This window comes from Dunckerocampus dactyliophorus, chromosome 8 (genome assembly GCF_027744805.1).
Source record: "Dunckerocampus dactyliophorus isolate RoL2022-P2 chromosome 8, RoL_Ddac_1.1, whole genome shotgun sequence".
Classification (NCBI taxonomy): Eukaryota; Metazoa; Chordata; class Actinopteri; order Syngnathiformes; family Syngnathidae; genus Dunckerocampus; species Dunckerocampus dactyliophorus.
The window spans coordinates 19945523-19967043 of NC_072826.1; the positions used below are offsets into that span (position 1 = coordinate 19945523).

Sequence of the window (21521 nt, forward strand, 5' to 3'; positions counted from 1 at the left end):
CGGGAGGATAATAAAAATGTACTCTAGAGGAGAATCATTTTGGGTTTTTTATGTATTTGTTTGTGTAACTCTTCAACTTCTTAACCCCATCACAAAAGTGGGAAAATTTGTCAAAACATGCACCCCTACTGTGTTGCCTGTGCTGTTAACAAACAAATAGATCACATGGTGGTGGTGTTATTAAACATCCGAAGGTTGAACCTCATTAGTCGACTTGGCTTGAAATCTCACCACTCATTACAGGGATGTCCAAAGTGGGTACTGTTTTTTTAATTGGCCTGTGGCACATTCTAAAAATATAATTTAACAAGAAAGTGGTAATTTTACGAGAATAACATCATAACATTATGAGAAAAAATAACATCGTTTTAGCAGCATAAAGTTGGATTATTAAAGAAAAAATCCTTTTTTTTTTTTTTAAAAGCCGTAATATTATGAGAAACAAACAAAACAACAAATAGAGTGGTAATTTTTGGAAAATTAGGTTGCGGAAAAAATTGTGATGTCATGAGAATAAAGTCATAATTATGTGAGATAAAATTTTGAGGAAGAAAGTTTAAATAGTTGGTCAATTTGAAGGAAAAAAGGAAACGGATAATAATTTTACAAGAATAAGTCAAAAAGTTGTATTCTAACAAGAAAAAAGTCACAATTTTACAAGAATAAACTTATATTATGAGGAAAAATAACGTCATTTTAGTAGCATAAAGTTGAAATATAAAAAAAAAATGTTTTTGTAAAAAGTCGTAACATTATGAGAAACAAACAAAATAAAATAAAGTTGTAATTTTTGGAAAATTACTGTAGGTTGCGTAAAAAATTATAATGTTAGAAGAATAAAGTCAAAATATTATGGGAATAAATAATAAAGACAAAAAAATTTACAAGAAGAAAGTTGAAATAAGTGGAAAATAAAAAAAAACAGCATTAATGGAAAAAGACAGCTGTCATTTTACAAGAATAACGTCAAAATATTAAAAGAATAAAGTAGTAATTTTATGAGACTAAACTCGTAACATTATGAGGAAAAATAATATCATTTCAGTAGCCTAGAGTTGAAATAATAAATTAAGAAGTAGTAATAAGAGAAACAAACAAAATACAGTTGACATTTTTGGTAAAATTAGGTTTGCGAAAACGTTATATTATGGGAGAGAATCTCTTGGAGATTAATAAAGTATCTATCTCAGTAAAAGAATATGGGAATAAAGTCATACAAATACGAAAAGAAAAAATTACATTTTATCCATTAAAATTTTTAAGAAAAATGTTTAAATATTTGGAAAATAAAAAAACAGAAAAAATGGGGTGGGAAACTGAAATGCATTTTTCTCTTGAACTATATAAACTTCCTAGCGTATCTACTGTACATATGTTGCTTTACAAAATATCACAGTGGCCCTTGCATCCTTTCATTTTTCAGTATGTGGAAACATTGTGGACATGCCTGTGTTAGCATGAATAATAGGAAGGCCAGGTTTGTCAAAAAGTACAGCGATGAGGCAAAAAAAAAAAAAATCATCAGTCCATGAAACTTTTGTCTCAGATTTTTTCTTAGCAAGTCTGGCCTTACTATTCTTCTTGCTAATAAGTGGTTTGCATCTTCTGGTGTAGTCATTGTACTTTTGCTCAGGAAGTCTTCAATGAACAGGAGATAGTGATAGCTTTGCTCCTGCCCTCTGTAAGTTGTTGCTGATGTCACTTTTAGCATCTTTCTTAACAGTTCTCACAATGTTTCTGTCCTCAGCTGCTGATATATTCGTTGGTCTACCTCTTCCATGTCTGTTACTTAGTAAACCAGTAGTTTATTTCGTCTTCAGTATATTCCAAATGGTTGTACTGGCAATGACCAATGCGCAATGGCTCTGATTTTCCATCTTCTCTCAGTTTCACAATTGCTTGTTTTTGCCCGTGGCATCGCTCTGGTTCTCATGTTGTTTTCACCTCTAAATGCAGTCTGCACAGGCAAAACCAATCATACCCAGTCTGAAAATGCTATGTATTGATTGAATAAGCAATGGAATAAGACACACTTGGGCAACAAAACACACCTGTTATTCATATGTTCCAGTATTTTTGCTCACATGAAAAATGGGTGCATTCAAACAAAAATGCTATCGTCTAAGTCAGGAGTCGGCAACCCGAGGCTCCGGAGTCACATGCAGCTCTTCAGCCTCCTTGTTGGGGCTTCCCCAATGCTCAAATATTTATTTTCCAATGAAAATGTGCATTTTTGAAAAGAGTTACAAATATCCAACTTTCTGTAAGACCGTGAATGCATCATTGCTAAGTTCTGACTGTGTATCAAATTGGGATGTAAATACTTGGAAATAAATCTGCAAAGTTGCTCTCTGTTTTCATATTCATCTTTTGATTTCAAACCCAAATGTTTTCAGTCTACAGCAAAAATAAAAAATTGACCTCACTGTTCCAGTAATCCTGGAGGGCACTGTACATAAGTCTGAAAAGTTGGAAATTTAAGATACGGCCCCTTTAAATAAAATACAGCCTGTATCTCTGTATGTATTATTAGCACCAACATTTAATTTTTCTTGTTACATTACGCCTTTTTGTAATTTGCTGTTGTTTATGTTAGTTTTCTTGTGTAATTGTATTTTTATAATGTGCCGCGGGCCACTAAGAAACAAGCTGAGGACCCTGGGCCACATTCGGCCACCCCTCCCCTAAAGTGTATAAAAGTCTCAACACCCGACTGGTAAAACAGAGAGACGCTGGAACTACTGTCACAAATTGATGTGAAGAATGTTTTTGAAGACTCGTTTAAAATTCCTATTACAGAGCGGGTATATGAAAGGGTTGAGGGTGGAGTTGATGTAGCCAAGCCATATGGTGAACATGTGCAGATCGTGGTGCACGCACTCTCTGCAGAACGCCATCACCATGAAGGTTATGAAGTACGGAATCCAACACAGCAGGAACGCTGCAATGATGAAGCCCAACTGCCTGGCTGCCTTATGCTCTTTGTGGATCCTCAGGCTTTGAAGCCTCTCCCTAGAGTGTTCCACGAACCTTTGCCACGTTTGTCTCAGAGTCACCTCATTGGCTACGTCCAGGTCGGCGTCGTCGCCCGCCTTGGACCATGGTAAAGCGTGACTGGGGTCATAGTTGTTGTTAACCACAGATGTACAACTCTGCACCTGACTGATGTCACAAACGCTACTGACCGGGTTTGGTACTGTGACGTGGCATTCATTTAAAGATGATTCACGATTGACTTCTGAAACAACATCTTCTAATTGCAAAGAAGGGGGACTGACAGGAACAACAGCCTCCTGGTTCTTCTCCTCAGGGGATAAGGAGACCTCTCCTGGTTTAGTAGACACTGCCAGTTGTTTTGTCACTGCCAGCTCTGGACACTGCGCCCCGATCTTTCTGTGCGATCTGGAAAGGGCACTTTTGGTCTTCTCAAACTCCTCAAGGGAGTACGTCTGATCTAGAAGCTTCTGGTCAAGCTGCCTTTTTAACAGTTTCATTGGCGCCTCACTTTCCTTTTCGGGAGACTTCGAGGCGTTTAATGTCTGAGCATTTTGCCCATTCTCATTTTCCCCAAATGAATTTGTTGGATGGATGATCCTCTCTCTGTCTCTTAAGTGTTGCCTCACTGCTAAGTAGATGTGAGTGTAAAACCAAAGCATCAAAACTGAAGGTATATAAAAATTAAAGACAGCTGTAATAACTTTGAACCATGTAACGAAGCGGAAGTCTGTGTCACACTTGTTTTCCTCTTCGGGTTTAAGCTCTACACAGGTGAAGGACCTCCATCCTAGAATAGGAACAATCCACATCATTGACAGCAGCCAGGCTCCGGATATCATCACGCTCGCTTTCCCCCGTGTTCGATACTTGAGGTACTTGAGCGGCTGTCTGACAGAACGGTACCGATCCAAACAGAGGATAAACAAGCTAAAAATGGATGCAGTGCTCGCCACATAATCCATAATCAGCCAAAACTGGCAGATGGCCCTGCCCAGCTTCCACTCGTCCTCCAGCAGATACACCAGGTTGAGCGGCATCACCGTGGTTCCGACGATCAAATCAGCTACGGATAAACTAACAACATAGAGGTTCCCCACCGTGTGCAAGCTCTTCTCTTTCTTCACGGCGTAAAGAACCAGCAGGTTCATTATGATGGTGAGGAGGGAGAGGAAGCCCAGAGAGACACCCAGGAGGGCGCTGTGAAGTCTGCCATGAAGCGAAAGCGACTGATTGAGCGTCAAAGCGTTAGGGTCATCCGGGTGGATGCCCCGGCTGGTGCAGATGCTGCTGTTGTTGTCGTAGCTGTTTGTGTTCAGGTGTAGATGGACCGTGGAGAGTAACAGAGCAGATTCCATACTATGAACTTATCAATCCAGTCCCATGGTCGTAAACACAGCTGTTGGTCTGAGCGTGTGGAGAAATAGGGTCTGATGAGGTAAGAACCGAAAGGTTGTACTCAGTGTTGTCTCAATCGGTAGTCCATTGATTATATCAATCTCGCCTGTTTACACCTGGAAGACATAAGTAGAATAAGTGGAGAATAAGCGTTAGAAGTCTGCTGATGTTTTTTTAACCCTCAGATGTCAGCTGTAACAGAACCCCCGTCCATTACTATTGGTTACCATACTGAATTGAATATAAGATGACCCTGAATATAAGCTCCTGTTTCAAATCCACATTTTTTTACATAATGTTCTCAACAACTGGCAGATTGCAATTTTTAAAAAGTTCTACCCAGGTCACCGGTGTGTATGTGTGAGTGACAGAAAGAAACGCTCTGGGGAGAAGTCAGGGAGAAGTCATCTATAAAGCTCTAGAACCTGAATAGAAGATGAGTCAGCTTTTTCAGTTTTTTTCTAGGAACAAAATAGTGTGTTACATTTGGGCCAATACCAGAATTTCCATACGGTAAACAATTTTTTACATTTACATTTTTTATACAACACGCATTGGTACAGTCCTTTAATGGGTTCGACAGAGAGCGGTGAATAGTAAGTACATAAAATCTTATTGTGATAGTGGTTTGTTGTCGTACACTGACCTCTTTTTACACAGTAATCCCACAAAAGAGCGACAATACAAGATTCTCTGTGTGCTCTATAATATCCTGCAATAAGATTATATCATGTGTAACAACATTTGTTAGAAGCCAAGCCATGACTCTCTCTCAAAAAAAAATCTTGCTCTAATGACAGATTGATAATAAATACCAGTAAATGCGACTTATACTCCAATGTAACTTGTAATAATAATAATAATAATAATAATGGATTCAATTTTGTAGCGCTTTTGAAAGCACTACACAGTTAAGTGAACCCCATCGAACCCCAACACTGACTGTGGCAAACTACATCTGTATACACAGCTGCCCTGGGGTAGTCTGACGGCAACGTGGCTGCCAATTCACGCCCACGGCCTCTCCGACCACCACCAAACATTCACTCACGTTCATACACCAATGTGGGTAGCACAAGTAATTTAATTAGTAATTACTCTTTCACAAATGTATTACCAAGGAAAGTAATTACTGCTTTACTTTAAAAAAAACCCTTAAAATATGTAAAAGAATTCAGATTTAGCTTTGTAGATATGTTTCATCAGATTTGAGTTAGGCTGAGCTTGTGACTTGCAATTCTCTACCAAAACTCTAGGGGGGCAGTGTTTTCCTCAGAGTGAGCAAACAACTACCTCTTTAGCTTCCTGTGTAGCAGTCGTAGTAGTAGTGTACAATTGAGACTGAAGCGACAGCCACATCGTTGATACAGATATCAGTGCATAATAACACACTCTGTCTGTAAAACAGCATTTTAACGTTTAAAAAAATAATTAATTACCGAAAAACAGTCTAAAAGTGTGCATGTAGCCAGTGGCTTAATTGTGCCAGCAGAAGCCACTGTAGTTTGTGCACCTCACTTGTTGTCTGTTGTTCCGGTGCCTCATGGTTGTACTTTATCTTGGGTGTTTCCTGTTTGTTGCTGTCTGACCTTCAGTTCGATTTCCTTTATGTGAACGTAAGCAGAATAATTAGCATCTCTGTCATTGTTTTTGCCCCATCCAATTGTTTTTGTTCATCATTTATTTTATATTCTTATATTATATGGTTTCAATGTTAAATAATTTGTAGTGTAAGTTTACAACATTGGGAAATTTAGTTGACTATTAAGAGTTCCATTTCCTTTGTGTAAAGTGTAAATAAAGAGGTCATGTGTAAGCACCACAATCGCTTCCTGGTTCGCATTTTGTGGTTGTTTGAGTACAACTTTTGATATCACTGAGTTAAATGTAAGTCTGCAATTACCAGTTGTGTATAAACTGCAAACTGCTGTAAATAAAACAAGTACAAGGGGAAGAGTAGCAACATGATTGGCCACACACATTCACTATAAAGCAACAGAGCCAGAACCCTGAGCTAGCTAGCACAACAGGTCATCCAAGGAAGAAGAAGAGGAGTGAGCAGAAGAACTCAGGGCCACAGCCACTATTTTTATGAACAGACGAGTGTGAGGGGGCCTTTCAAGCCTTAAAGGACAGACTTACCACTGCCTCAGTACTTGGCTACCCTGACTACAATCTACCATTTGTGCTCCAAACAGATGCTTTAGGTGCTGTTTTGGCTCAACTTCAGAATGGAGAAGAGAAGGTAATTGCCTATGCTAGTAGACGTTTGAGTCCAGTGGAAACGAGGTACCCAGCTCATAAACATGAATTCCTGGCACTCAAAGTTCTATGACCATCTCTATGGACGCAAGTTTTCTGTCCTCAGTGATAACAATCCCCTGAAGTATGTGATGTCATCTACAAAGCTGGATGCTACAGGGCAAAGGTGGGTGTCAGCGCTGTCAGCTTTTGACTTTGACATCTAATACCGAAGCGGACGAAGCAATGCCAATCTTTCTCGGATGTCCAGTAAAGAAGTCACTGAAGTCTTGTGTAACGAATGCCAGCCTGTGAGACTGTGCAAGTGTACGTTGGTAAACCTCACTCTCTCTGCCTTGAGAGCTGTGCTGAACACGCGATCGACAGTCCGGGCTTTTGGCCGTGTGGTCAGCACGCTTGTCTCCCATTGCGAAGGTCCTGTGTTCGCCCTGCTTCACACTGTGAAGCAGGGCGAACACAGGCGAACACAGGGTTACACTTGCAATCCTGTCGTCAGCTGGTACAAACCAGTGCTGGTCAGAGTGGGCCGGTGGATGAAGAGACCAACGTGTCTGATTGTGCTGATTCGCCAAACCCTCAGTTAGGCATGCCAGATAAGCCATACTCTGACGTGGGAAGTGAATCGCTGCCATCAATCACAAAGCAAGAACTCAGAAAAGGACAGAAGAAAGATCCTGTTATCGATCCGGTCCTGTTCTTTAAAATTCGGAATAGGAAAACAAAAAGCAGCGAGAGAGCAAGTGGTGATAAGAAGGGGGACCTTCTTTTAAAGGAGTGGAGGAAGTTGGTGGTCAAAGATGGAATTGAATTGCACCATCAACATTTATCAGAGGGGAATAGTGGAGCAGTTACTGTTGCCAGAAAAACTGCAAGCTTCAGTCAAGACTACAGTGCATGATGATTTTGGACACCTTGGATGTGACAGACACTCCAGATGATCAGAGAGAGATTTTATTGGCCTGGAATGTTCAAGGAGGTCAAAACTTGATGTGAAAAATGTGAGCGATGTTGTCTCAGGCAGACCCCAACAGCTAGATTAAGGGCTCCCTTGGTCAGCATCCACAGTAGCGCACCAACGGAGCTTGTGTGTGTAGACTTTCCGACATTGGATGAAGCAAAAGGTGGTATTGAGAAGGTCCTCATTCTAACGGACCATTTCTCCCATTACGCACAAGCGTAGCCAACGAAAGACCAAAAAGCTACAACTGTGGCTTGAGTACTGTGGAAAAACGTCTTCTGTCGCTTTGGGTTTCCAGCAAAGTTGCATGCAGACCAAGGTTGCAACTTTGAGGGTGCTGTGGTGAAGGAGCTTTGCAAGGGCACTGGGATCACCAAAACTCACACAACCCCCTATCGCCCCCAGGTTAACGGGACCACTGAAAGGTTTGACTGGACTGAATATGCTGGGAATATGCTGGGAACATTAGAACCGAAGCTGAAACATCACTGGTATGAGTATGTGGTGCTTACTACACACGACATGGATATACACCCTACTGGTTTGGAAGGCACCCCAGAACCAATCGATCTGGTCTTTGGGCTTCCAACCAAGGAAGGTGCATACCTTTACATATACCTGCTGTGATGTCACACTGCGTAGACGATGCACAAATTGCTTTGTAAGTCACATAGTGGCATCCTTGTCAACCCTGGGAAACTCCCATCTTTTTATCTTTTTCCCTGTTGACCTCCCATTTAAATAGCTTCCTGTAAAATTGTTGTATTTGAACTTTCATCCCAAAATAAAATCCTGTCTGGTACTGCAGGTGACAATGTTGATGCTACCCACACTGGAGCCACAGCAATCTGTGAGGACATTGGGCAATGGAAGGTATATCTTCCAGGAAATGTCCCTTCTTTTCAAATGCAAATGTTGACAGGTATTAGTGATGGGTGGCTCGCAAACAAAACGACTCTTTGAAGTGAAGGACGGGAGTCCTCCTGTTTTTCTTGTCTTTTTTTCTGTTAAAGCCGCACGTGATTACGGTAGTCAAAATGTGTGGTGCCATGTGTATCGATGCTAAGCAGAAGTGGGAGAGAGGGATGTCACACATAAGCAAGCTGGAGGGGTGAGGGAAATGCTAAGACACTTTGTGTTTCTGAATGCCATTCTTCACTAGAGACAAGCAAAAACTGTTACCTGGATGCTGCTTTGTCTTTTATTTTTGCACAGTTTAATTTATATTTGGTTGAGTAATGCTTTGTTGATTTTGTTACACATACAGTGGTTAGTGACCTTTGTTAGTGTCATTAATTCGTTCCGGAAGGTCCAACTGAAACATACTCTGACTGAATCAATTTTCCCATAAGAAAGAATCAAGATCAAGAGATCAAGAGATCAAGAGAGTTTTATTGTCATGTGCATAGTAAAACAGCAGTTATGCCATGCAATGAAAATCTTATTCTGTTCATTCTCCCAAGAAAAGAAAGAAAACAAATGAAAGAATAAGAACATAAGAAACATAAACACATAAACATATATACCAATAAATTAAGCAACAACAACAGAAGAGACATTAATACAAGTAAATAATACAAATAAATAAATAAATAAATAAATAAATAAAGTGCTATGAGTGTGTGCGTGTGTTGCGTGCGGCGTGTGCGAGTGCTTCGTTGAGGAGCCTGATGGCCTGTGGGTAAAAGCTGTTTGCCAGCCTTGTGGTCCTGGACTTCAAACTCCTGTAGCGTCTGCCTGACGGTAGGAGTGTGAATAATGAGTGTTGTGGATGTGTGCTGTCCTTGATGAGGTTGTGTGTTCTGCGTAGGACTCTAGATTTATAAATGTCTTGCAGTGAGGGGAGGGCTGCCCCAACAATGTTCTGTGAGGTCTTGATCACCCGCTGGAGTGCCTTCCTATCACGTGTTGTACAGTTACCGTACCAAACTGTGATGGAGGCGGTAAGGACACTTTCGATAGTGCATCTGTAGAAGCAACTCAGGATTGTGGTGGGCATGCCAAATTTCCTCAGTCTTCTCAGGAAGTACAGTCTCCTTTGGGACTTCTTCAGAATTTGTTGGGTGTTGTGAGACCAGGTGAGGTCCTCGCTGATGTGTGTGCCAAGGAACTTGAAGGTTTTCACCCTCTCCACCTCAGTCTCATCAATAAACAGGGGTCTATGCGGCTCCTTTTCCCTTGTTCTTGGGTCAATGATCATCTCTTTGGTCTTCTCTGTATTGAGAAGGAGATTGTTATCACGACACCAAGCTATGAGGTCCGCCACCTCTCTTCTGTATGATGTTTCAACACCACCAGTGATCAGGCCAATGACTGTAGTGTCATCCGCAAATTTAATGATGCTGGTGTTGTTCTGGGAGGCCACGCAATCGTAGGTGAAGAGCGTGTAGAGGAGCGGACTCAGCACACACCCCTGTGGGGTCCCAGTGCTCACAATTCTTGAGCTGGATGTGCGATTGTGGACTCTGACTGACTGGGGCCTGCCTGTGAGAAAGTTAAACACCCAGTTACAGAGGGAGGGAGACAGGCCAAGTGTGAGGAGCTTATTTGTGAGTTTGTGGGGGCAGACTGTATTAAAAGCAGAGCTATAGTCTATAAATAGCATTCTGACGTATGTGTCCTGGCCCTGTAGGTGAGAAAGGGCTGTGTGGATGGCAGTGTTGACTGCATCATCCGTGGACCGGTTCTGGCGATATGCAAACTGTAGAGGGTCCACAGTTGCCGCCGGGATGCTCTTTTTGATGTGGGTCATGACTATTCTTTCGAAGCACTTCATAACAATAGGAGTGAGTGCTATAGGGCGATAGTCATTCAAGCAGGTCACGTTGCTCTTCTTGGGTACGGGCACTATGGTGGTGGACTTAAAGCATGTCGGTACAGATGCTTGTGCAAGCGACAGGTTAAATATGTCAGCAAGCACATCAGCAAGCTCTGATGAGCAAACCCGAAGTGCACGTCCTGAGATGTTGTCTCATCATCAAAGAATGTAAATCCAATTACTTCCTTCCAGAAAGTCTAATTTGTTTTTATAGTTTTACATGCAGAAATCAATTTGAAATGCATATCACTACATATAAATGTTAAATGAAAGGGCTAAATGAACATTTTAGGTTACTTTTACCATCATTGAAGACGTGGTTGTTGCCAAAGACACGACGTGGCAGCGAGATCAATACGGACACCATCTTTCTGTTTTCCCATGAGTTATTTCTTAAATTTAATAATGTTTCTCACCTCAAGTCGCTGCTTTTCTTTTGATCATTGCTGCAAAATAAACCCAAAATAGAGCCAAAGAAAGTTGCAAGTGCCAGCAATTTGACAAAGCAGGTGAAAAACAATATTGAATTTAAGAAATAACTCACAGCAAAACATAAAGGTGGTATCCGTGTTGATCTTGCTGCCACATCTTTGTCAATAATGACGTGTACAATGAAGGTCAAAGTAACCGTAAATGTTTATTTATTCCTGTCATCTGTCATTTATATTAATTTCAATCTGTTTTCTGCATGTAAAACTATAATTGTAAAACTATAAAAACGTATTTTGTGTTAATATCTTTGAGACTTGGCGTAACTGTGTTCGCTAAAGAACAACAGTGTCAACCGCTGATGACATCATAGGCGGGCGACGGAGCTTACTTCCGGTTTCTGTTTCCATGTATTAGCAAACTAATAGAATTCTAACAAGGACGTTTTGTGATAAGAACACAGTTGGACTTGCGCAGTGTATTAACACAACACAACAATATTGACTATATTGTACGCTAACCAGAAAATGCAAACCGGGGCAAAATTTTGGCTTAAATTTTCGACGTTAACCGGAAAACACGCTAAGCGGGGTGCGAAAAGAGGTCCCACTATATTTTAGGAAGAAGTCAATGTACGCAATAAAAAAATCTGAGAAGCCATTTATGACCCAAAAGAACCGGTTCCTTTTGAAGAGCCCAAATTCTTACCCAGTATTAATAGTGCATTACCGATCCAAACCGAACTGAACTTTCATGGAAAAAGGTGTTTCTGTTCATCTTATCACTTGGATGTTCACACTTTGATGCTGGTGATATGTAAAAGATGACACTTTGAGGGTGTTGTCACACTCAGTTGCAGGAGAGGAAAGTTATTTTATCGATAATTGTAACATGAACACTCATGAGGAAGATAAGCACGATGAAGGGTGAAGCTTCAGAGTGAGACGGACCGTTTGTTTACTTGTTATGGGAGAACACGTATGCATGACTCATTTCGTTTGTGGGGGTTGCAAAGCTATGTAAGACTTAAAGATTAGTACTTTTCTTTGCCTCAGCGAATGTTTGGGGTGGGATTCATAATCCATCAAGGTGGGCCGAGAAATGTAAACCTTATTTGCTGTTATTTTTTTAACTGAAAGTTTCGATTGACTCCCTCGCGCTTTATCGTTCACTGTCCAGCTGGCTTTCTTTAACACTCACTCACAACGAGGAGAGGGTGGCAAATCCCATCAGTGGACAAACTGTGATATTGAACCGCTAATGTAGTGTGTATTTATGAGAGACACAGCCCATTTGGATTCATGGAATTCTTGGCCGCGCATTATTCACAGCTTGTGTGAATTTGCATAGCGCAGCAAGACATCTTGTATCAAAGCCCTGTCGATAGTCTTGAAGGTGATGCTTTTGTCTCGACTGTGTGATGTATTGATTCCTCACAGAGCAAGCATGGAAAAAAGCTTATACCTGTTGCCATGGAGGCAGGTGTGAGTGTGTGTATGTGTGTGTTTCTGTACATTGCTTTTGCTTTTATGAACTGGTGTGCGTCATTTGGCCTTTATGGAAATGCTTTATTCTGACATGTGACAGAGTAGTGGCAGAGTTCCTCTAGGCCCGTCAATCCATTAAAATATTTAATTGTGATTAATCATATTGTGATTAGTCATATGTTGTCCATAGTTAACTCATTAATCGCAATTAATTGCAGATAGAAAGACGTTTTTATTCATAATAAGTAGGAATGTAAATCTCTTAGTGGTAAACAATTTGATATGCATCTAGATACATGGGTTAAGATACAATTCAAAACCAATAGATTTTAAAAACAGAACAATTCGATACAGTGTGCAAACGATACGATTTGATATGATTCAACGATTACAATTGTTGATGTAGACATTAATCTTACATCGTAAAATAAAGAAGCCAATTCTATAAAGGCGTCATTCTTACAGTATTTTCAAATGTGTAAAAGAGCACATCATATCCCCAAGCATGCTGTAAAGCAGGGATCCCCAACCACCGGCCCGTGTGAAACGTTCAGGTGCAATGATTGAAAAAAAACACACACAAAAATGAAAAATAAAATAATTTGTAAATAACTACAGCAATTTTTTGTAAAGGGATATACATTTTGGAAATATGGGCCATTCATTTATTTTTTTAAAACTTGTACAGTTAGAGATCCCCCAGTTTTTACATGTTTAATGCGATCGGCGACTTGTCCCACACTGTCCGACAGTCTGTGAATGGAATCTCTCTCTTCTCCCACGCTGCACAGATATTTTTTTGGTTTTTCTTTCACCTCATCTTTGGTCCCAAATGCTGATACTATGTGGGAATGCATAAAGGTAAGATTTGATGGACTTTATTGAGTGCTAATGTGCATATTTGTTGGTTCAGTCCAAACGCGTACTGGTTGGTGGATGGTGGGTCTGTATTCATTTAGTGCTTTTAATTTGATACTGTTCCTGTCATAGCTTTGCAAAATACATAATAAATAAGATAAATTACATCACTATAATGTACGTATGGTTTACTGATGTTGTAAATCTTTCCCGGTGGCTAGCCCAAAAATAGCTGCCTGTAACTAGCCCACATTTTAGCTAGCAGTTCAAAGCAAAAAATCAGCCAAAAGGCGGCTTACATCTAAAAAACACTTGTTAGTTGGGACACTCGTATGCCAAGATACCTCTCTATGAAGAACTATTAAAAAAATACCAGCAGTGCCCCAGTAACGTCTTTCTCTTCCTGGCAACGGAGAGGTGATGTACTTCATCACAACTCAACTCACAGTGACACAAATAACTTTGGTCTTGTCGAGAGAGCCATCTGCCAGGGCTTTGAAGTAAACTTACCATTCAAAACATCATTTTCTTTGCCCATTTCTGCTCAATATTTGTTTCAGCTTCTGGCTCCACAACAACTGCCACGCCACGGCGTTTCCTCAAACTACGGTGTGCGCCGAGGGTCAAACAAGACATGCGCACATTAATCCCGCGCCAAAAAAAAATAGTGCTTTTAAAGGAAACTTTAACTTTGACGGCCCTAGTTTCCACAGATAACAGTCGTGTTGCTTACCCAAACATCTTCCGTTTACAAAAATGACAATGTTTACTTTCGATTGACACTCTGAGAAAGGTTGATATCCTGATTTTGTTTTTTGTGTAAGTCTACAGATAACATGTGGGTTATATCTGATATATTAACGTTATATTTGTTATGATATTTTTTTTTCCATCACACTATACACTCCTGATGAAAATTTCAAGACCAGTTTGAAAGTTGCAAGAATTTACATTTTCACTGTTGGGTCTTAATGAGGTTCTAAGTAGAGCTTCAAAATGCAAAAAGAAGAAATGGGTGTGAGACAAAAAAAAAATCTGAGTAAGAAATTTATTGAAAACAAACATTAAACTTAACTAGGCTGTTCATCAGATGATCAAATGGTCCAGGTGGTGAAGATGGGCATCACAGAGGGCATCCACTGTCTGGAATTAATTTTTGTAAACTTCCCTTGCCATCCATCCCAATTGTTGTCAATTGGATTTAGATCAGGGGAACACGCAGGATGGTCCAAAAGGGTGAGGTTATTCCTCTGTCCTTTATCAGGCAGGAATTGTGAACTGCTGTGTTGTCCTGTTGAAAAAGCCCGTCATTACCACACAGACGAGGGCCTTCAGTCATGAGGAATGCCCCCGCAACATCTCCACATAGCCATCTGCTGTTTGACGCCCCTGCACAAGATAAAAGCACCCCAGATTATGATGGCCGCCCCTCCACCGTGCCATGTGGAAAACATCTCTGGTAGGATCTCCTTGTCATGCCAGTAACGTTGGAAACCATGCCGACTGTCAAGGTTTCATTTTTTTCTCATCAGACAATAAAACTTCCACCTTTCAATGTCCCATGTTTGGTGCTTGCTGACAAATTCCAAATGGGAAATTTTATGGCATTGAAGGAGACGAGGCCTTTTTTTTTTTTAAAAGCCTTCTCTCATAGATGCCATCTGATGGTTATTGGACTGCACTTGGCACCGGTAATAACATTCCTTTGGGCCAAGGATCCCATGTCTTGACAGACAGCCAACTGAATCCTGCGGCTCAGGGCCGGTAACATTTTTTTGGGTCTACCTTTTGACTTTTTTGCTCCATAACCCTCAGGATATTTGAAGAAGTTTCAAATGACTGTCTCACTGCGTCCTACCTCACTACGTCCAACCTCAGCAACAATGGTGCGTTACGAGACACCTTGCTTAGCCAACAATCCAGCCACATTCAAATAGACAAAGCTTTTTTGCCTTTGCCATCAAGAGATCATGACAGTGTGAATACTTGACAGAAAATTACATTGCATCTACATTTGCCATGATTTTGGTGTTTGATTTTGGCCAAAGGCTGTGATCTTAAACTTTTCATCAGCTGATGAACAGCCTATTTCACTTTAATGCTTGTTTGCAATAAATTGCTTACTCCAAAATGTTTTTGTCTGACTCCCATTTCTGCTTTTTTCATTTTGAAGCTCTACTTAGAACCTCCTTAAGATCCAACAGTGCAAAATGTAAATTCTTGCAATTTTTCGACTGGTTTGATCAAGAGTGTATAAGACGTTTGTGGACAACCAATACGTTGTCGCATTTTTGCTGTCCATTTTTTGAGACCAAATAAACTAATGTTGTGATAATATATAATAATAATAATAATAATATATCATAATAATGCAATACAGTATTTCTTGTGTCATCTTTCACTCAGTTGCGGAATTGGCAATAGTTCCAGCTTGTACATGAGGGCTGTCCATATGTCCTTTGATATTTATAATTTCATCACTTTATAATTAAAAAACATATATTTAAAAACCAATCTTTGTGTTTTTATTACTTATTAGTATCAACATTTTAGCTTGTTGTAGTTCCATTATTCCTTTTTGCCCTATTTTCCACTTTTGCTGGGTTTTTGTTTATTTTATTTATGCACAGGTTCCACAGATGGTCCCTGCACCACACTTTTGACACGCATGCATGTTTTGCCAGGAAGGCAAGGTGCTGCCAGGTGACGAATAAGTGTGTCCAAGCTCTGCCTTCTTAGCGCTTTCGCTGGTCAGGGGTTTGGTTGCTTTGTGGAGGTTTATGCAGCTTTCATACTGGTATCAAACCAGCGTTGGATGCCGATACTTATGTACGATCGGAGGTGAAGCGTCATTGTTGTGTGACTGTGGATACTTCATCTTTGTTGACCGCTTGTATTTAATTACTGAATAAACGCATGACGCAAGAAACACTTCCTGACTTTCACTTTTAATGCGCACCCCTTAGATATAACGTCCATGTTGCTAAATTGTCAACATGGATCTTCTCCACATATGAGGAGTGAAAGTGAAGTGAAGTGAAACCAGTGATCGCTGGAGCTTGTAAAGTTGGCGCTCAGCCAAAAGTAATGAGCGTAAATAGAACCGCACGGTTAATTAAGGGTGCAGACAAGTCCAAACATCTTAAGTAAGTTTGATCAAATGGAGTATTACTACAGCTTCTGATTGGACACTAAGACGGCCACACGTCACTCGCTGACACTGGGTTGGATTGCAAAGTCTATAGTGTGCGTTTATCTCTTAATATGCGGTTCCAATAATGCCTCGAGTCGTGCATTGCCACTTCCTTATCACTGTATTATCATTTATGGTAGCGATGCCATAGTTCTGATTGGCTTCTGGCTGCCCTGTTCTCATGAGACAGCTTTTCTCTAAATAAGAAATCTCAACACGTTTTAATCACCCCTAATCACCTCTAATTATTAGTATTTAACATCCCTAATTATTAGTAGGTAGGTATTAGGTATCACGAGATTGTGCAAGATTAAAACCTGATGAGATTTCTTCTGGAAACACCTGCAGTGATTGATCGTCAGGAGAACCTGACTGGCGCTGTAATCACATTGAAGACGGAGACGGACATGTCAATCACCGCCGCAGAGCGGAAAATGAAACCTTGTCAAATTCTGAATTTGAATGGCTTCATATGACTTCATATGCAGTCACATGAATATTAATGTAATAGTTGAGCTGTTTTGTGTTGTGGTTGTATGAGGTCCTTATGACTCAGGGATCCAGATGGTTGCATTTTGCGACTAAAATGTGAGACATTGCGAGTACATTTTTCATCTTCCAGCCCATGTGCAACCAGATATACTGTAAGTACGCGCCCCCTATTGAGTTGACAAGGGACGCACTTTGTTTCCTATCACCGTGAAAATGAAAAATAGTCTGTAAAATGTATATTGACGATGGTATATTGACGGTGACTTTTTAACCACAGGATGGATTTACTTTGCAAGTCTATTTCAGTGTGCGGCCCTAAATTTGTCAGGGCATTAGCAGTAGACAAGGCTCCGCATGCTTCCATTTTGCAGGCGCAGGTCGCGGTGCAAGGACCAAACCTGAGCGATGCACTGCTGAGCACAAGGACAACAACATTTCCTACGGGATGATACAGTATTTTTTTGTTGTTGCTGTGTTGCTGTCTCTGCAGTGCATCTTATTTTTGAGCGCGCTCTGCTGCAGGTAAGGCATATTTACTTTATACAACCCCACCTCATAATAATCATGTTCATAGCTTCTGACAAAATCTGAGAGATGGAGAAAACCTTTATGAATGTAAATATTTCAAATTGTGTGTGTTAAATGATTCTGACTGGATTTATACAGTGGATCCCCACACATTCATTCGCCATGCAGTATTTGCTGATTTTTGTCAATTTTTTTTCTCCAAAAATATGCTGTTTTTTTCTGCACGAAATACAGCTCATTCATCCTAAGTCAGTAATAATTTATCATATGTGATAGTAAAGCATAAAATGTACATAACAAACATAAAATGTACACATACAGCCTACATAGCATGCATTCCTGATGTGAACTGACATAACAACATGACGTCAACACAAGATGGTGGCGTGTGTGTGTGTGTGTGTGTGTCTTCAACAGGATTATTTTACACAGTCAACTTTCTTAAAATCTGACCTCAAAACGTGCAGCGAGGTGAACACAAGTTAATATATGATGGGAAATTGTCACTGGGATTACAACAGACAAGCAGTGTGGATTATGTAGACGCGGCTTGGAGAAACACCTTCTTCAAGGTAGCTGGGACAACCCAGTACAAAACCAGAGAGGAGACGAGAGGAGAACGTCAATGTCAAGCTAGCAGGAGGGTATGTACTGTAGATATTTTTATGGTTGTATTTACTAATCATGTCAACGCTGGCCTGCTTGCCTCAGACTCCTGTGAGCGTCTCTTCAGCTGCACTGGATTGCTGTTCATTGCAACGCCAAAAAGGAACAACTCTACAAACTTTGAAAGCCAACTGCTCAAACTTAACAGGAAGTTCAGTTCATTTTTTGGGGGGCAGGTTTGGCTGGACATGTTTGGCTCTGTCTGGAGCCTATCCCAGCTGACTGGGTGGGAGGCGAGGTAGAACCTGGACTAGTCGCCAACCATTTGCAGGGCGGCTAAAAGTTTTCCTTTAATTAAAAACAACTGGTGTGAGATATCTCATTGTCCTTTTTGCATTACACAGGAGAGACTCCCCTCTTGCTGTTAAAAAAATATCAAAGTAACTATTACCTTTAGTACATTTTAAACAAGCCCATTTTTAGTTTTACTTTATGATACAATTATAGTTTTAGACCTGTAGTCTCACTTGTACTTAAGTAACATTTCAGCAAAGTAGTAGAACATTTACTTTGGTACAATACAGTAGATACCTGCTATTCAAGAGACCACAGCGAAAAAACGCACATAATTGAGACGCCCATATAAAAGGCCTATTTTGACACGCAGCTCATGTAAAAAAAAAAAAAAACAGCCTAGTTACAGGTCATAGCTACGCAATCCAGGTTTAAGCCCCACTTATGCCTCACACACTTATTAATCACATTGAAAGTATAAAATGTATAGGTACTCACCATTAATGAATGGTAATGGAAGATGAATCAGAGTCACATTCTAGCCTTTAGCCTTGTGGTGCACTTCTGTTGTTCTGTGGCCGTCTCCGTATCCCTCTCAAGTGGCTACACTACTCCACAGGCTGCTGGGTCGCCCTGGCTAGCTGTCGGGAGAGGACCTTTCCCCAGACCGCGTATGCATCATCAACACTGCTTGCCTGTTGGAATTCCAGTAAACACATACAATCATATATTAACTTGTGTTCACCTCACTGCAAGTTTTGAGGTCGGCTTTTAAGAAAGTTAACTGTAGAAGCTAATCCTGCTAAAGAGACACTCATACACCACATTGATTGTCAAAGCTTGTGCTTCCGTAGCCAAACAAACAAGGGGCCACCTTCTTACACTGACATCTCATTACGTGGGACTGTACAGGTATGCTACATGTATACCAACTTAGGGCAAATGATTATTATTACTATTTTTGGAGACAAATAAATTTAAAAAATGAAGTTACAAAAAATTTAAAAATGTCCACTTTTTTTTTTTTTTTTACCAAAAATCTGCACATTTGCCGACTGCTGAATCCTGAATATGTGAGTATCCATTTTTGAGCCTGTTTTAAAAGAAAAACCTTTTTGAAACCTTGAGTTTCAACAAGTATGTAAATGGTCTTTCACTTTTATATTGCTTTTCTACCTTCACACTGACTCACCATTGTTACCATATTTACCTGTTGATGACACAGCATTAGGAGCAACATGGTGTTCAGTAACTTTCACATGGTCTCAGAAAGACAGAGGGTTGAACCAACAACCTCCAGGTTGGGAGACAACCACTCATCCACCTGAGCCATGCCACCTCAAAGGTCACGAAAGGTCATGAAAGGTCATGAAAGTGTTGTGCAGTGAAATCTGTCGCAGTCAATTGTTCTTGTCAGTGAACTTTAATGTGCTGAAACATTGATCTGAGGAGAAAACAGTGTTTAAAATGAACTGAGTCTTATTCAATTTATTGAGTTAAATAAGTTCACAGTCATTCTATGTAATGGGTCGCGGCATTTGATTGCCCTCCTCATCACAGAAGTTGTTGTTCTCCCCAGATCTCTTTGTAACAGCGCACGGAATCCATGACCCCTCTAGCATGCATTAGCATTCAATAATCTTTATCCGGTCGCGACTGAGGGTGATGGCTGTCCTTTTCTTTTGCGCACTGTCGCTTGGGAGACGTCATGAAATACAAAAAGTTCATAAGCGATGTTGTCCACCCTCAGTGTGGCTGCACAAGCACACAATGTATTCTTCAGCCGACTCACGCTTTAACTAGTTCTCCAGCGAGTCTCATGTTTATGGATCCAAATTAAGTTTTTAATTAATTAATGGGAGCGCATTAGTAACCACAAACTGCAACCCGATGACCACATGGATAATGCATCCTCTACTCAATTGCATTTTACAGCAGAGACAGAATATTTGCAATTTGCGGCAGAACCTAATAAAGTTATGAACAGTTTTAAAAATAACACCAAAAACTGGAATGCTCTATGTTTGGTTAAGGAAAGAAATATTATGGAGAGGAATGGACAGGATACATTCTGTCTGCTTAGTCACTGATGGTGACAGTCTAGGGGTTTGATAAAAATTGCAGTTGAAAAGTGTCAAGTGCTTAATGGAAAGGAAGCAGGCAGCACCAGCCACAAGTCATCTAATAACTGCTTCTCTAGTAAAGGAGGTAAACTAGATTTATATTTTATTCATCTCCAAGAGAAACACAGTATTTGCGCAGAGGCTGCTGTATTGTTCATGTAAGCATCTAGATTTATGTTTAAAAAATATATATAACACAATTAATGAACAGCAGCCCCCTCCTGTGGATTGTAATATGTTGTCGTCGTCAATGTCCTCATTTCACCCTGCAGCAGCCAAAATGTAAATCATAATGTCAGTTGCGTGTATTCAAGTAAATATAACAGATTCAATACCTTCGCTGACACCTGATTGTTCATACATCAATTATTTTGGGTATATTTTGTCAGTATTGTGCCTCTACACGCAATTGTCCGATATAATTGCTGTGCGTAATGACCATCAACAAGCAGCGGAAGCATTAAGTACATTAAAGCGAGCCTTCCCCTGTTCTGTTTCCACACTGGCATCATTTCAGATGCCTAATGACTCCCGTGTGACATAATTAACAAGCGTTAGAGCGCACCGTTTGTAGCCGCCCGCTGCGCCACCGCACATGCAACTTTTACGCGCAATTACGCACTTTTGAATGAAAACAAGCGCACGTTTAAAGACAGGAAAGAGTGTTAGCTTCTGAATGCTCCATGCGAAAAAGGAGGTTCAGATCTTACCAGAAATGTATTCCAGTCCAGCTGCTGCCCATTCAACGCGTGACCAAGGCTAGAAGCTCTGCACACAAAAAACAACAACAAAAAAAAACCTAGTGTGCCTCTGTCTCTCTCCCCTCTACTTTGAAGCCTGCCAGAGTGTTCACCCTACCTACCGCATGAATGACACAAACAACAACCTGATGGAGAATGTGAGTCACAGTCCTGCCACCTCTTCTTTCTCACTCACAGATGATGAAGTAAATGTCCGCAAACGTCACCGAAGTTCAGCACTTTCATAAAAACAAGCCATTAAACGTTGCATCAGGAGAGACAGAGAAGTAGCAGACTCTTCATGCAGCTTGAAGGAGGAGTACAGTGGAGGACATTAATGG

The 21521-nt window shown here is 40.5% G+C and overlaps 1 protein-coding gene across 2 annotated transcripts; it reads right to left on the reverse strand.

Moving 5' to 3' along the window:
• Positions 1-931: 931 nt before the first annotated feature.
• hrh1 (histamine receptor H1) lies at positions 932-21509 on the reverse strand. 2 transcript variants are annotated; one of them, XM_054784679.1, is made up of 4 exons: positions 21303-21509; positions 21151-21208; positions 18816-19012; positions 932-4508 (listed from the first exon to the last, which is right to left on the reverse strand). In XM_054784679.1, the coding sequence occupies exon 4, from the start codon at positions 4350-4352 to the stop codon at positions 2745-2747; it is 1608 nt and encodes a 535-aa protein (XP_054640654.1). In that variant the 5' UTR covers positions 4353-4508; positions 18816-19012; positions 21151-21208; positions 21303-21509; the 3' UTR covers positions 932-2744. The 2 variants fall into 2 exon arrangements, with proteins under 2 accessions (XP_054640654.1, XP_054640652.1); XM_054784677.1 differs by having other exon boundaries at positions 21151-21509.
• Positions 21510-21521: the final 12 nt, after the last annotated feature.

What these genes read in the sequence shown, in the direction of transcription:
- hrh1 (XM_054784679.1), bottom strand. Translation starts at nt 4,352, where the DNA reads ATGGAATCTGCTCTGTTACTCTCCACGGTCCATCTACACCTGAACACA.